This window comes from Marasmius oreades, chromosome 3, assembly GCF_018924745.1.
Source record: "Marasmius oreades isolate 03SP1 chromosome 3, whole genome shotgun sequence".
Classification (NCBI taxonomy): domain Eukaryota; kingdom Fungi; phylum Basidiomycota; class Agaricomycetes; order Agaricales; family Marasmiaceae; genus Marasmius; species Marasmius oreades.
Genome location: NC_057325.1, coordinates 2,504,683 through 2,519,090, shown reverse-complemented (window position 1 = coordinate 2,519,090; position 14,408 = coordinate 2,504,683). Strand labels below are relative to the sequence as shown.

General features: G+C 47.1%; 4 protein-coding genes across 5 annotated transcripts; all 4 read right to left on the bottom strand.

The window, feature by feature from the left end:
- Positions 1–563: 563 nt before the first annotated feature.
- On the bottom strand, positions 564–3,116 carry E1B28_006131 (uncharacterized protein). Its single transcript, XM_043150754.1, has 16 exons — positions 3,036–3,116; positions 2,915–2,976; positions 2,705–2,867; positions 2,603–2,645; positions 2,478–2,550; positions 2,376–2,425; positions 2,294–2,317; positions 2,205–2,241; positions 2,099–2,151; positions 1,957–2,039; positions 1,755–1,905; positions 1,599–1,695; positions 1,460–1,531; positions 1,338–1,402; positions 1,169–1,280; positions 564–1,116 (listed from the first exon to the last, which is right to left on the bottom strand). The coding sequence occupies exons 3-16, from the start codon at positions 2,745–2,747 to the stop codon at positions 976–978; spliced, it is 1,044 nt and encodes a 347-aa protein (XP_043011844.1). The 5' UTR covers positions 2,748–2,867; positions 2,915–2,976; positions 3,036–3,116; the 3' UTR covers positions 564–975.
- A 1,811-nt stretch (positions 3,117–4,927) lies between these two features.
- Positions 4,928–7,085, bottom strand: E1B28_006130 (uncharacterized protein). 2 transcript variants are annotated; one of them, XM_043150753.1, is made up of 11 exons: positions 6,567–7,085; positions 6,438–6,514; positions 6,337–6,386; positions 6,242–6,265; positions 6,145–6,181; positions 6,035–6,087; positions 5,906–5,988; positions 5,628–5,856; positions 5,475–5,571; positions 5,350–5,411; positions 4,928–5,288 (listed from the first exon to the last, which is right to left on the bottom strand). In XM_043150753.1, exons 1-11 carry the CDS (start codon positions 7,021–7,023, stop codon positions 5,075–5,077), a joined length of 1,383 nt encoding a protein of 460 aa, XP_043011843.1. In that variant the 5' UTR covers positions 7,024–7,085; the 3' UTR covers positions 4,928–5,074. The 2 variants fall into 2 exon arrangements, with proteins under 2 accessions (XP_043011843.1, XP_043011842.1); XM_043150752.1 differs by having other exon boundaries at positions 6,438–6,510.
- A 705-nt stretch (positions 7,086–7,790) lies between these two features.
- On the bottom strand, positions 7,791–11,920 carry E1B28_006129 (uncharacterized protein). The gene is made up of 25 exons (XM_043150751.1): positions 11,810–11,920; positions 11,541–11,757; positions 11,468–11,488; positions 11,282–11,409; positions 11,195–11,228; positions 11,015–11,130; positions 10,788–10,804; positions 10,620–10,731; positions 10,499–10,568; positions 10,348–10,449; positions 10,221–10,299; positions 10,132–10,162; positions 10,028–10,082; positions 9,887–9,974; positions 9,786–9,816; positions 9,320–9,726; positions 9,228–9,261; positions 8,866–9,175; positions 8,774–8,811; positions 8,637–8,721; positions 8,528–8,580; positions 8,360–8,469; positions 8,196–8,305; positions 8,094–8,139; positions 7,791–8,035 (listed from the first exon to the last, which is right to left on the bottom strand). Exons 2-25 carry the CDS (start codon positions 11,710–11,712, stop codon positions 8,002–8,004), a joined length of 2,283 nt encoding a protein of 760 aa, XP_043011841.1. The 5' UTR covers positions 11,713–11,757; positions 11,810–11,920; the 3' UTR covers positions 7,791–8,001.
- Positions 11,921–12,354: 434 nt separating this feature from the next.
- On the bottom strand, positions 12,355–14,394 carry E1B28_006128 (uncharacterized protein). The gene is made up of 3 exons (XM_043150750.1): positions 14,212–14,394; positions 13,499–14,159; positions 12,355–13,434 (listed from the first exon to the last, which is right to left on the bottom strand). Exons 1-3 carry the CDS (start codon positions 14,363–14,365, stop codon positions 12,837–12,839), a joined length of 1,413 nt encoding a protein of 470 aa, XP_043011840.1. The 5' UTR covers positions 14,366–14,394; the 3' UTR covers positions 12,355–12,836.
- Positions 14,395–14,408: the final 14 nt, after the last annotated feature.

The following is a 14,408-nucleotide window of genomic DNA, read 5'->3' as shown; positions in this document are numbered from 1 at the left end:
TCAGAGGGGGGGGGGGAAAAAAACAACGAAAATACCACTGATATCAATCCACTTAGAGACCGCCCGTTTCGGGCCTCCGAGTCTTCTGCCGCACTTGAAAATTTGCAAGTACAAACGCGGGGGCCCAAGTTTGATGGCTAACCCTCAAAAAATGTGGGTCAGGCGCTGTCCATGTATCTTCGCGCTAAAGTTGAGGCGAATCCGTTTTGTTTTTTCCCCTCGGAGATCCCTCACTAGGTTGATCATGACGTGCTGCAAATCTCGTAATTTACGGGAAGTGAACCTCTAACGATCATCAGCTATTGGACCACCACCTCAACGACTGAGGTGGCTGGGGGAAACGGATGTCAATAGCGCCAGCGCCCTTGTTAAGGAAATCCGAGAATGCCACTGGGTAGTTGTGTGGGAGACTACAGCAACACTCGTTGAGACAGCTCTCTAAAAACAAATTCAAGGTACATGTACAAGTGGGTCTCCACAACAGATGCCATATTGATCAGGCCGTATCGGACAGGATCATTATATTTATGACTCGGGCGCGTTCTTAGTTCCTATCCAAGATTGTCGCAGCGGATCAACAGCGGATTTTGAAGATCTCGAAACGGAATTAGTACACAATTTTCTTGGTCTTTGATACATTGGAAGGCGTTTAACCCCACAGTTTTGATTTTAATGAAACGTACACCAGCAAAGTTCTCCATGTCAACCAGCTTTGAAAGCGAGATGAGGATAGACGGAAAGTATGAAATACAAGTTCGGCGAGGAAAATCCAATGCTGTTTGGATGATCCATGTTTTAACAGGATTGCTACTGGAACGAACGGAAGAGAGGAGAACATCCCAATTTGAAAGAATGAAACGAAAGTAAACTGGGCGAGAAAACTGGCTGTTGGGGATATGGAGAGGGTATTAGCTCTTGGGAAATTTTGCTCTTTCTGAGATTCCGAGCTGGAAAGAAGTGTGCAACAAAGGAGTTCTAATAGGGTGGTCGCTTGAAATCGTGTCTGATTTCCTGCGCCTCTGCGTCGAAGTCGTCTGATGGAGAGGCTTTGGTGACGAGGTTACCCATTGCGTCGTATTCGACGTATGGCGAAGTGGGTGATTCAAGGGTCTCCATCTATAGGAACCTGTTTCATCCCGCGGAATGCATTAGGAAAGGGTAAACATACCTGTACATGAACACCTTCGTTTTTGCCCATACCATTCGTACTAACTTTGGGTCGATAAGTGGCACTCTTGTTGGTATGAGTTCGGAACGCCAGCGTTGAAGCTTGAGTGCTTCTGCAAGTACATTTTCGAGTCAGTCACCATTACTTCTGGTCAAGGGGACCGCCTTACGAAAACATTTCAGGTCCTGAATGTGTGAACTTCGCTAATCGACGAACGGCACGGCAAGCGACAATCTGCAAAGAAGCTCAGTAAATAGTATGTGGGACAGCGAAGGAGTTGATCGCACGCACAGTCGCAGCAACGGCAGCAGGAACGTTCGCGACGATGGACATGACGGGGTTCAGATTCAGCAGCATGAAAATCTACCGAATAGGACGGGATCGACGGTCAGTGTTCGGTATAAGGTTGTGGGGAAATGCAATGACTGACTGTAGCCAAAAGGTTGGCAATGAAGGCAATGATAAAGTATATCAAACCATCACCGAAAATTAGCACAACAAGTTTTGAACGACCCATGGCTTTCGAACTGAAGAACGCAATCTTGTGAGAAAGAGAGATACAAGGAGAAACGGACAAATCATTCACCTTGGGGCATTGATCACAAGTTTCCACGCCGTAAGCGACAGTACCGTGAGATCAAAGACCATAGTGTAGATAAACGAGACGGCGAGCATCTTGTTACTTGTGGAGGTTATCGCGCATTGACCTTGTACCCATTCCGCCTTGAGGAGAACGCCTAGATTTATTATAAGCATGTGTAGTCGGGACACGAAGGAGATGGAGTCACCATGGAGGAGAAGGGACCAGTGACCCATGATAAGAAGAACAAGGGGAACCACAATGTACCAGGCTTGAGACCAGACGGCCATTCTAGTAAAGGAACAAAAACCTCAATGAAATGTTAAAATTCAACAAAGTCGAAACCTTACGTTCGAAGGGACAGGTTGATCGAGGCGAGACCGATTGATGCATTGCCGAAAACCTGCATTACCATTTACTAAGTTCAAATGATGCATATATGCGCAGAAGACGCACTTGGTTGAAAGTATAGAGCGCTTGACAATTGATTTCTCTGCAAGCTGAGATGAGATACGGATCAAAACGAGACGGATTCTGCGACTCACACCGTAACATTGAGAGCAACAGCACTTTGAACAAGGGTCAGAAATCAGTCGCCTGAACTTGTATCAGTGATGTCGGGCTCACATTCCGATCAACGCGATCAACAGACAGTATCGGTTCAGGAAGTAAAATATCTACGAAGAAGATTTAAGAGCAGTACACAGTGACATTGGATGAAAAACAAACTAAAGGCCATCTGAAAGTTCTCTTCCCTCTGACATACGACCAGTCGAAACCGAGAGAAGTGAACCACTCCCAACTTTGAGAACGCGTCAGGATCGACTTCGGGATCCTACAAGAGGACGACGTACACATAGACTCCTAATAGGACGTGGATCAACCTCCCAAAGGCAACTATAAACATTGAAGGACGGGATCAATAAGGGCGGGCAGTGTAAAATGATGATACTTACCGCCGTCGCGCTGAATTTCGTCCATTGACATCCAGTCAGGCATGTTGAGCTTGAGTTAATGTCGAGACAGCCTGAGTAACTTTCGGCGAGGAGGAGAGTCTGAAGTGAGGGCGGCAGTAGGAAGCTGGGAGGAAGCCTGGGAGGAAAAGAGCTCGATTAAAGGCTACTTTATAAAGCTAGTGACAAGCAGACATTACATTAATTACTTACAGCATCATGTCTTCGAATTTGATGAAGAGCCTATAAGTAAGTTCCTGTCTCCGTGTCCAGCGCTACGCCGTTGAAGCTTCATCAAGATGCAGGCTTGGATGCGAGGAAATGGCTGTCGTACAGTCGGTTGTATTCATCGCTTGTCAAATCGATTTTCGAACCTCGAAGACGAGCCTTTGTATACTCGGCGAGCGGAAGGATGTAGTGGTTTACATAAGTGTTACATAACCAACTTCAAGTTTGGGGTCCAAGTTGCCTTTTCGGATGGGCGCATCCTCTCAGGCTCTGGAGTACGATCATACGCCATATTTTTCTGACATATTTTTCTGACGGCCGCTTCTATCTCCTGGAATATCTGAGTGCAGTCGGCGACAGCGGTCATCCTTCTCCAAGTTTTTCTTGGATCTTGTCATAACACGAATGCCCATAGCCCTGGGGCGTACTTCTGAATTTCGAACTGTCGCATGGCGAGTCATTCGTCCGTAAAATGGCCATTGGCAACATCACAAACCCGCCCCAACTTCCAAGTGACACTGACATGATTCATCGTCTGTGAGAGTACGCTGTAGGACCAGAGTTCTCCACGATAGAGCCACAATGTTGTTGTCAAGCAAGTGCAGTCAAGTTTTCCCTCACCGCCGTCTCGAATTCAAATTCAAATGCTCAACGGCCAATGCAGGGTAAAATCGGTGTCATGTTGTTTTGAAGGGCCAACAAACGAACGTCCAAGTTGGGACAAGTCCAAACGTAGAAACAAACAAAATGGCACACGGGCACCACAGCGTGCCGTACATACTCGACCATCCCCTCTAGCTTGATTTAGCTCTGGAGGAAGCCCTTAACAGGAGATGTCCTCTCTGGGCGAGCAGCATTAGTATGCGACAGCTTCTCGGTTAACAGTCCCATCTCCAGAAGACTTTCGGCCCCTCCTAACCCCTAAGCCCCAAATTTCGCCTGTCTCGCTCGACATTGAAGCGATGCGTTGGAATCCTGCTTCCGTTTGTTGCAGGGAGCCAGAACTAGCCGAAACCCGAGGCCTACAAGCAAAAAGCGGTCCCCATATGCGAGGCAAAGGGCGGCTTATCGAAATTGAAAGCCAAATTCATATTCCAGCATGTTCCTCAGCAACAGCACCGAGGTGAGCGATATCAGCGATTATTCATTCAATTCGGGGTAAGGTACGTCACTTATTACTCGAGGTACTTTCTATTGAAGTGTTGCCGTGTACAGTATGCCCGCTAAGTATATGGAAGGCTCAGTGTGGTCGAAATTTCCCTTCAATGCCAGCTCGCAAGGAATTTGAATTCAACTCCACTCTCACTTGTCACACCCATTCTCGCTAGAGGATCGACGCCGAATGTCAACCTTCTCTCATAGTATTGGTGGACCCTACATTCGCCTGACACTCATACAATTTCCATCAATCGACATCCCATCGCAGTCATCCTCGTGTCTGTCTTCCGCAAAGCAAGGGCAAGCAAGTGGTCTAATTCTATATGGTAACAAATGAATCCGTCCCTTTGCTACAGCCGTACTTCCCTGATCTCGTTGACAACATTGTCTCTCACTTCCGCAACAACCACGGGTCAAGATTCTGGGGTACTGAAGGCAATTACTAATAGTCTTCTTACTCGACGCATTAATGGAGGGCGAGCTTCTCCCTCTTCGTGCCGATCGACCTCTCTCGGTGGGATCGGTGGCGTGGAAGTCGGGACCCTCTGTGATCATGAACGATGGAAATTCGGGCATCGATGTGAAAAATGGAAAATAGCACATTTTGCACGTCACCGGGGTTCCTTCATGTTTTTCTAGCCGTCTCCGACGATGACATACGAAAGGGGCTTCTGTTTGACTTCTTGCACAAAACCCTTAGTACTAGGGGCAATAGCCTGTCAAGCAATGTCCACAATGAAGGGTCACCTGCAAACTGTGCCGCCTGGTAGGGAAAACGAGGAAGGTTTACGTGGATATGCGGGATGCTGAAACTCATCTGATGGAACTGAGCCTAGAAAACGGCCATGGTTGCAAGGTCTTCATTTCTAGCCTATCCTATCGCCGTGCGTTCTCATCAACTCCCGAACAAAACGAATGTAAAGGAATGAATGTATATAAAGTGGAAATCTCTACTTTCACGCGATATGTTTTTGTTGGTTGCTGATATCAAATGGGGCTCCCCTTCGCCTCAACATCAAAATCTGTGTCCCTGTCATCCTGCCTCTGGAAATCTGCGTCCTCTGCACGAGTGAAGGTCTCCATCTGAACGTGAACGCCTCCCGGGGCTCTTGCAGCAGTGCCCGACCGGCTCAGCGTGCTAACAATTGGCCGAGGTTGTCCGTGAGTAACCCTAATTCCAGAGCCTGTCCCTGATCCACTACTGTATAGCCGGAAATTAAGAGTGTTAATCGGATGCAAGTAAGCATTGAGTGAACACATACAAAACTTCAGCCCCTTCGTTCTTGAAATTGTTGAGCCGCCTAACTGCCCTAGTTGCACAAATCTAGGATTTAAAGAAATAAGAATTTAAGGATTTAGTGTTGGAGAGCGAAAATAATTGGCTTACGGTGCTGGCGATAACGGCGGGAACATTGAAAATAATTGTCATTATGGAATTCAGCTTTAGAAGCATGAACACCGTAGCAATCAGGTTTGCCAGGAATCTGAAAAAACGAGCGGTCAACGAGGTATGGTGATCCCAGTGATCATTACCACTCACGCGACGAAGAAATATATGAGGCCGTCGGAAAAGATCATCTTCCCAAGCCGACTCTCACCAACCAGGTTGTGCTTCCCGCGACGGTTGGACAGTTTGTAGGCGTTTAGGAGGAATACTATGAGGTCGAAGCACATGGAATAAATGAATGTGACAGCAAGGATGGTGTTGTTGGTAGCCACGATGACACAAGCATTTTGCTCGTCGCTCCATGTTACCGTAAGCTGGACGCCTGGTGAAGAAAGTAAGGATCGGATAGAAGGAGCTAAGAGCTAAATTACCCATCAAGATTAAAGACCAGTGTCCCAGTATTAAGATTACCAGAAGGATTGTGATTGGCTTGTAATTTCCATAGACAGCGATCCTGAGAACAAATTAGCATCAACACAATCCACTAAACAAGCACATACGTGCGGAGACAGAGATTGATGCTTGCAAGGCCAGTTGACGCATTCCCCGCCAGCTGAAATGAGCGCCCGTTTGAGAAATTTAATGCGGAGAATCGAGATGGTGAGCGCACCTGATTGAATATGTATAACGGTTGACAGTTGAGCTGGCTACAAATTGAAGCCGTCGAATGGTCAATGTTTGATGCGAGGTCCGACGGCGGAGCTTACCTTGTCGAATCAAAAGAAACGAGACTGGATGATAAATCATCCGCCAATCGAGGGAATCAGTCAATATTATACCGGGAGAAGACTTTGAGACTAACATTCCGGCCAATGCGCAAAGAAGGAGGTAACGGTTGGCAAAGTAGAAGATCTGAAGGGGTGAAAGTAAGTCGACTGCGCTGCAGCACCAAAGATCCCTTACCATTGGCCATCGAAAAGTTTTTTGCCCCGTTATGAACGCGAAGTCGAAGTCCAGAGAGAGGAAACATTCCCATCTACCTGCCAAAGATCGAAGACGGTCCTACCGATAAAGATTCAAGCAAAAGCATACGCATAGACCCCCATAAGTGAGTGAACCAACTTGACGAAGACATCGCCATCGCGGTTGAGTTCTTCGAGGGAGCTCCAATCAGGCATCGTGAAAGAGTCGGTGTATTTTGTGACGGAGAATTTTGTAGAGGGGAGTAGAGGGGACGAATGGGATTGTCCCAGAGATGAGCTGGAATGACTAGGTGGGGAGGTCCAGCGGAAAATGTGACCCCCCGAGAAGCACGCCTTATATACAAAAGCATAACTCCCAGAAAAGTATCCACTGGATCCCTAGCGATGGGACTGCCGTCATGATAGATATTCCAATTGGCGCTAACTTTGATGATGCACTCTGGAGAAACAAGAGCCGCCAGGAGATAACTGTACCGTGAATGGGACGGCGTTCTCGCTTCCCGTGGCAAGTGCCCGTCCGCATTGTACCAAACCTTCCTACGAGAGTTCCAACGAGTTCCGTTCATAAGGATCACCTACAGGAAGTTTCTGAAAATCGCTTAGCTCAGAGTGAATACCTTTTCTCCCAAGAACGACCCGCATATTTGTGAAAAATCAAACTATATCAGCATTGGTTGATCCTGCACAGGTGCGGATTAGCGGACATACTTCGTGATAGACTTCCATCATGTTGTGCGTTTTTTGGCCTAATTGAGTACGTTCCGTTTATGGGGTACAAACCCATTGAAATTTGAGGACCTCAGACGACTGAGTGTTGTCTTCCCGCCTACTATCCGAAGGCACAAGTGAAGCATAGACTTCCGCCGATGATAGGCTCGCGGCGTACTATGTACCCGCCTGGTTCAACACCTTTCAACTTCAACGCCCCTGCTAGGCCTGCCAAAGTGCCCGATTCGCGATGCCGTGTTTTCAGTTTTCGCCAAAACCTGTAATTTAGATGTCAGTCTGATTTCAGTAGTGCAGGAAAAATGAATACTTCAGACTCGACCACGGTTGACACACAAGTCCGGTGACCGCGACTTGCTGGACTCGAGCCTACAGACGCACTTTACAGTAAATCCTTTCCACCTATCCCAATCTAGTCCAAGCCCACCTCATATACGTTCTCCTAGTTTCATCTACATGCATCTCGACAGTCCCGGAAGAAAATTTGACCAGGGCGAACTGGCATCATACGAAATCCCTGCTATCCTAATTCCCCGTATTGTGCGGGATAACGTGTATTTGAAGACACTCGTAATGGCGTTTGGTGACACTCTTTCGACCGTGTTTGGCGGGGGTTCAAACGTTCAAACTTAGGATTGTCACCAACATTCATCAGTTTTCTACGCTGTGAACATACCCTAAATGATAGAAAACACGCAACAAGGTCTATCCAGCGTCATAGGTAAGTATACATTGATATCGTACCAAGCGGTCCATCCCTAAAGTCGTACAGCCCACACCTGTGGGAGCGTAACCATTAATACAATCGAAGTGCAATACTAGATGACAGCAGTTATTCCAACATGAACCAACCTGTCAGACGCAGCTGTAAGTCCAGTCATTCAATGAATAGACATCAGGTAAAACTTACTGATCTGGCGCAGTACGCCAGTTTATCGTATCCGGAAACATCACGGCTGTTTAGTCACCGTCAAAGATCGTGAAATAGCTGAGGAAGAACAAACGAACTCACACAGACGTTGATAAACATCCTCTATCAAATATCTACGAATCCAGTTCAAAACAAAGCCCCCTCTTGACGGCGCAAAGACATCACGGCTTTTCAAATTATACTGTGGAACACTGAACGAAGGGAACGTGAGCGTCAATGGACTCGGAATTGCAATAGTATCGCACATATGGGTTAAGGAACCCGACACTGCTTTTAGTCTTTCAATAGCCACGTCTCCATACTCCGGGTCGTGTTCTCTTTCAAATGAATATAGTGCAGGTAACAGATTATCGACCTGTAGAAATACCGATGGTCAGTAATAATCGAGGTCAGAAGAAGAGAGGTAAACATGCCTTAACGTCAAATGGATCGCGAAATCCTAGTTGATAAGTGATAGAATAAAACCCTACAACCGTGTGTCAATGATTTGAAAGTTCGGGAGTAAAGATATAAATTGCAGACCTTCCATTGAACCCAGTTTTGAAACGATATACCGTTGATGCTCAGGGACGCTCGGAGTGGGCAAAATAGTTACAGAAAGGAAAATCTCACACAACGTCAATGCCAGAAGCATAAGCAATATCTCAAGTTCCGCTCACCAACACTTGGGGGACCCCAGGCCATTGCCGTACGAAAGCTGGATCGGTCGCGTTAGTTCAGGACTACACGCGATGAAATACTAAAGACATACCAGAAAAGGCATGAGGAAAACCTCTTCCTGCGACATAGCGATGGAACACAGCACAAGTAGGTATTCGCATAAGCTCGCGATTGTCATACTTGACATCCCTGTCTCCTCTTGCTCTGACGCGAGAGAGCCCAACCATGTCCCGTACAGCAGCCGTCTCTGTGACTTCCGGCACGTAAAAAGCGTAATGCTCCCCCGACGCATCATCAGCGAGTGTAAGCTCTTGTGCCAGTTGAGCGAGCGCACGGTCCTGCTCAACTGCAAACCCAGGCAACTCCAACACATTTTTCCCGTCAAAGCGATCTTCAAGTGTCTAATGGAACTGTCAGAACCGCGGCCACTTGCGAAAAACAAACGGAGATTACCTTCCCCCAAGCCCATAGACACATCAGTACTGTCCTGTGGATTCATGATGTCAACTGAAAGCATCTCAAGACAAAAAGGAACAGAGACATACAAAATGAGACCGATCATCAGGGGAACCCAAGCACCATGGGGTACTTTCTCGAACGATGCGCCCCAAAACAGCGCATCCAGGGCGCCAAAAGTGAGCAAGTACACGACTCCCACGATGACTGGCCACCGTTTCACCACGTGCATTTGAACGGCAAGCAGAACACTTGTCGTAAACATCACCGTGGCAGCTGCGAATCCGAAAGCGTTCAACAGACTCCTTGTGTCCGAGAAAGCTGCGAGAACGATGATGCAGGCGATCATAAGCAACCAATTAGCCGCAGGCACATAAATCTGGCCCTGGTGGGTGTTGGAAGTGTGGTATATACGGAGAGGGAGAAAGCAATTTGCGCTAACGAGTTGCTGAATTAGACTGAAAGTTGCAGTGACCAGACATTGCGAAGCAATTATCTAGTTGTAAATGAGATCAACCAACGGGAGCAAAAACAAACAAACAAACTAGTACGCACCGCTGCAAGAATGGCCATCGTGAACATAATCCTGAGTTTCCGAAACGAATCAGACCACTAGGTAAGAATAGCATTTACGGAAGTAATATTCCATCGCGTACCAGAAAAGTGGTCCGTTTACGGGTCCTGGTATTGTTTGATAGAAAATATTGTCCAGGACCACGTTGCCTTTGACGATAAGAGCAGCACCTCAAAACGGTCAACTTCAGTATGTGTCGTCTAACCGAGAAAAGCTGCTTCACCTTGACCAAGATATGTGAGGACGAGCGCGGGGTACACGAAGAGGGTGAAAGAGAGCTGGAAAGTAATTTAGTTTGCAGCCTCGTTACAACCGCAAAGAACAAACTTGAATGGATAGCGCATTGAAATGGCCGACACTGTGTGACTTGAAGTATTAGGATCTGGCTGCTTCATAAAATGAGATGAAAAGATCACCATGCAAACATAGCTTCGCATCCAGTCAAAGCCAAGAGCACGCCGGCAAGGAGCTCATAATTTTTGGTTCGAATGAAGACTAGAGAGATTGTGGGTACTAAAATTAAATGAAGGTAGCGCAACTTACACAATATAGCTCGCGATGGGTCGAAAGCACGAAATATTCCAGGATATAGGCATATATTCCATATCCCCGTTACTGCGAGTAAGAGAAGCCATATAAAGGCAACTAGATCACAGTCAGTTCCAAAGTCTCTGGTAATCGTAGAAAGACTTACTAGGCCCGTATGTTATAGCCAACTTCCATGTCCCGAACCGTTGCCAGAGAAAAAATACTACTACTATCGCCTACGAAGGATCAGTAAGGGCCAGAGATACCGAGGAAAGGAATGTCATTACGATTGATATCGGCTTCAAGCTATTCAAGATCCGGGGGTGAGGAATACCTATTCCACTGATGGCAGCCACGATAGAGACTGCGGGAGTCAGTATGCCATCCGCTATTGTCAGCCTATACCAGTGGAATTAGTTATACTTTACAGTTTGAGCGAAGCGAAAGAGGCGAACGAGGTTCCGAAAAGGGCCTAGGTATGCAATAGTAATATGGAAGTTAATAAAATTGCATCACCACCATCAACCTAAACGGAGAGAGGAGAAATCGTTTAAGGCCGAAGCGCAGGAAGTAGCTTATCCTCTAGAGTGATAAAATGGAAGAGAATGATCGGGCCTATTTTGCCCATGAGGGTGGAGGCCCAAAGCTAGAAGCAGAGACAGAAAGGAAAATGGTTACTTACCCATATCAAAAGGGGCCACCGTAATCGGTCCATGAATGATGTTTTGGAGATTCCCCTAGTTTTAGGTCTCGAGGAGCAGTATAGGCCCTGATACAGAGCAAAAGTACCGCCCTCTCCTGCGAAGCCGAAAGCGTTGGATCACTGAGAGTCCGGTGATTTTGAGTGTATGAGCTTACGGACCTTCTTCAGTCGCAAACTTCAAAGTGATAAAAACCTGGACCGGGGTAACTAAAAATTGCACAGCAAGCAGCAGAGGAGTCCACTCACATATTTTATCAACGGTAAGAGTGTTAAAGCCCATATAATCGCGCTCACACCTCCAATGACATCTTCCTTCGGAGGAGAATTGTCATTACTATGCCATATACCATTCAAAACATAGAGCGGTGATGTTCCTGCCAAATTTCTTCTGTATTTTTTGAGTTCTTTCTGCTATTCGTCAAAAAAACGAACCTAAGTCGGAGTAAACGATGCCTAGCCGGAAAATTAGGACACCAAGCTGAGCATCATATGGTTGATAACGCACCAAGGGTCTGAAAGCTCAATAAAGCCAAGCCAAACCCACTCTTCTTGACCTCCTTCCGCTTGATTTTAACTCTTCCATTGTTATCAAGGGAGGGCGGGGGCATCGATTCTTCCCGCCCAGAAATATCGTCGTTGGTGATCGTGGGTTCATTGTAAGCGTCACGAACGCTCATTCTTTATAAAGAATCGATATCGTGTAGCCTGTGTAATAGTGAAGGCTGAAGAAGCAATCAGGGGACTAGTATCAGAAACGTGCCGATATAAGGGTACCGATATAGCTATCGTTGACGATACGTGAGAGGAAATGCCATAAGAATGGGTGGAGGGCGGGAGCAAAGGGGACGAGAGTTGTTTATAGTATTAGACGGTAAAGGTCCATTCACTGTTTCGGCCTCTGCTCGGCCTTCCGCTCAATTGTTCCATCAACGTTCGAACATGCGGGAATGGTCAGCTACTCAATATCTGGGTAGATGCAAAGCTCTGGTGAGGTCTTACAGCACGTTGCTAGTGTTCATTTCACCAAACTTAACACAACCAATGCAGCTTTGAGACGACGTCTTCGTCGTCGACCAAGGTCTTTCAGACGGCTGACACAGACCGGAGTGGAAACTGACAGCAGCACTCAGTACTCAGGTCCGAATCTAAGTAAAAAACTTAGGCCTGATGAAACTTTGAATGTACAGCTCTTGGCGATGAGGAAACACTAGTTGCCAGCTAGCCTTACTGGAACTTTACTGCTAGGAGGAGAGACAAATTAAATTATAACACAATGTACTTACACAATGAGTTCTCCAGAGACAACCACTCTTGGATAGTGAGAACTCGGGCTATGCAGACCAAGAACAGGTCAATGTTCACACTCACCAGAGTAATTTCTCGGTATGATGGCAGTTCGTGAAGTGACTAAACAATCACATACTTATGAGGCGTTTGCATATCGTCGGACTACGCAAATGAAGACGTCTTGGCCCGCTTGTAGACCTTCGTGATCATATGCACGAGGGCAGTACGTAGTCCTAACAGCCAGAGCAGTCAAGCGTGCAGAGATGTGAACACTCTAGGTACCACGATCCCGGACCACAGTAGTGATGATTCATTCGTTTGAGTTAGGAACCAACAAAGGCCGAGCCTACAACTGTTCAAGCGGCGTCACGGCGATTTCACAGAGTAAGGGTCGGGCTTGAGCTTGAGGGGGGAATACAGCAACATATCTGGAGGTCCCAGCAGATTTAGACTGGCTGTCACCGCTGAGCTGCATTGACCAGCGTTGCAAAAACCTCTCCTCGCCCGCATTCATTCAGCTAGGAATCACGAATCGATCGCAGAGATAAGCTACATCCTCCAAAGCAGCTTTCGTGGAGGTAATGCTACCATCTTGAAGAGAAGCGAAAAGCTCTTCTGCATCCCTTTTATTCTCGTCATCTTCAATAGTCAACACCTGCGAGAAGTGGTGTGACCGATTCCCCAGATCCTCTATCGACATCATGCGCCACGGCTTCCACACCCAAATCTCCCGGTTATCTTTGAAATGTATGGGGTTGCGTACTGCCGTTCCAGGTGGAGATGGGCGCGCAACGAAGGATAGTAAGGTCAATAAATATTGGAACTCGGTATGAGATGCATGTTGCGGCAGAACTTCAAGGGGAAAGGGTGCAATTTTAGACGGAATTTCTCGTCGGCAGATTGCAACGCCTGGGATGGAAATCGAAGACGTGTTTGGAGGGGGCGTGTGGATAATCTTCACGATTTGAAGACGCATGTCAGGTTTCGGAAGTCTATAAGACCGGGAACTACTGCTTGAAGTAGAGAAATGCATCGAGATCTCCTTCGACCAGAGTGCCAGGGAGGTGTTTAGATGTGAGAGCACTGAAGATGCCTGCGCCGCCAGACCACCACTATGATATGAAAAACGTCGGAGTAATTATAGGACACGTTCGCTAAGAATAGTGAGGTTCTCACCGGATGAACTTGTTGACGCCATGTTCGTGCCCACGCACGCGTTGCTTGCCCTTCTGAGGACTAACTTGCAGGCCCCATTTGCTTTCGGGGACCTGGTAGCCATCTGACTCGTCCTCAACGTGATGTTGCTGAAGTAAGATACTGGCCAACTCTGCAGCCCCATCGGATGAGATATCGGTGACCAGGGCCACACGAGTTGTTCCAATAGTTTTCATGGGTTTCTCATAAGGAGGAGTGGACGGACGTATGGGTAGAAATTGTGGTATGGGCTTATGATCCACTGAAGACAACAAGAACGATGCATCGACGACAGGAAACAAGGGTGGAGCTAGATTTTTCAGGACTTTTGATGACACAATTGATGGGACTATAGTTGGGGGAGTGGTAACGACGGGTGGCGGCAGCACCTTCATTTTCGAAAATGGCTTTGAAGATGTTTCCGACGTTGTCGACTTGTATTTTTGGAACTGAGGTGCCTTGACTACGTGGAGAGGCTTTGAAGGCGGTAACCCTTTCGAAATCGGTGTTCTGTGCTCTGTCAAAGGATTGGATATCGAAGAACCAAGTTCCGAGGTAGAACTACCAGCCTTGTGGCTCGGTTGGAAGGCGGTTAAAGAACCTTTCGATCTTGTTGTCGATTTTGGTTTATTACTTCCATGAACTGCAGGTTTTGTTAGCTTCTCGGGCGCTCAAAACACTGCATGCGATCGCACCTTGCCCAGTGTCGAAAGCGGACTGGAAAATAGGGACGGAGGCTCTTGACCTCGGTTTTGACACAATTTTTGCCTTCGTAAATCCATCAGGTCCGGTCATTTCGGTACTATCAACCCTTTTTCGCTTCGCGGGCAATCCTCCTGGATCTTCCATCGATATTATGGTGGTCGTCAGAGGTAAGGGATGCGGTGTGTCA

What these genes read in the sequence shown, in the direction of transcription:
- E1B28_006129 (XM_043150751.1), bottom strand. Translation starts at nt 11,712, where the DNA reads ATGAGCGTTCGTGACGCTTACAATGAACCCACGATCACCAACGACGAT. An exon ending in GTAAACGGACCACTTTTCTG is followed by an intron (nt 9,817 to 9,886) that starts GTACGCGATGGA and finishes TCGGAAACTCAG; the next exon opens with GATTATGTTCACGATGGCCA. An exon ending in GGATGTTTATCAACGTCTGT is followed by an intron (nt 8,140 to 8,195) that starts GTGAGTTCGTTT and finishes GTGACTAAACAG; the next exon opens with CCGTGATGTTTCCGGATACG.
- E1B28_006128 (XM_043150750.1), bottom strand. Translation starts at nt 14,365, where the DNA reads ATGGAAGATCCAGGAGGATTGCCCGCGAAGCGAAAAAGGGTTGATAGT. An exon ending in CGCTTTCGACACTGGGCAAG is followed by an intron (nt 14,160 to 14,211) that starts GTGCGATCGCAT and finishes CAAAACCTGCAG; the next exon opens with TTCATGGAAGTAATAAACCA. An exon ending in GGCGTCAACAAGTTCATCCG is followed by an intron (nt 13,435 to 13,498) that starts GTGAGAACCTCA and finishes TTCATATCATAG; the next exon opens with TGGTGGTCTGGCGGCGCAGG.
- E1B28_006130 (XM_043150753.1), bottom strand. Translation starts at nt 7,023, where the DNA reads ATGAACGGAACTCGTTGGAACTCTCGTAGGAAGGTTTGGTACAATGCG. An exon ending in CTGGTCTTTAATCTTGATGG is followed by an intron (nt 5,857 to 5,905) that starts GTAATTTAGCTC and finishes TTTCTTCACCAG; the next exon opens with GCGTCCAGCTTACGGTAACA. An exon ending in CTCATATATTTCTTCGTCGC is followed by an intron (nt 5,572 to 5,627) that starts GTGAGTGGTAAT and finishes TCGTTTTTTCAG; the next exon opens with ATTCCTGGCAAACCTGATTG.
- E1B28_006131 (XM_043150754.1), bottom strand. Translation starts at nt 2,747, where the DNA reads ATGCCTGACTGGATGTCAATGGACGAAATTCAGCGCGACGGCG. An exon ending in TTGATCGCGTTGATCGGAAT is followed by an intron (nt 2,318 to 2,375) that starts GTGAGCCCGACA and finishes CCTTGTTCAAAG; the next exon opens with TGCTGTTGCTCTCAATGTTA. An exon ending in TTGCCAACCTTTTGGCTACA is followed by an intron (nt 1,532 to 1,598) that starts GTCAGTCATTGC and finishes CCTATTCGGTAG; the next exon opens with ATTTTCATGCTGCTGAATCT.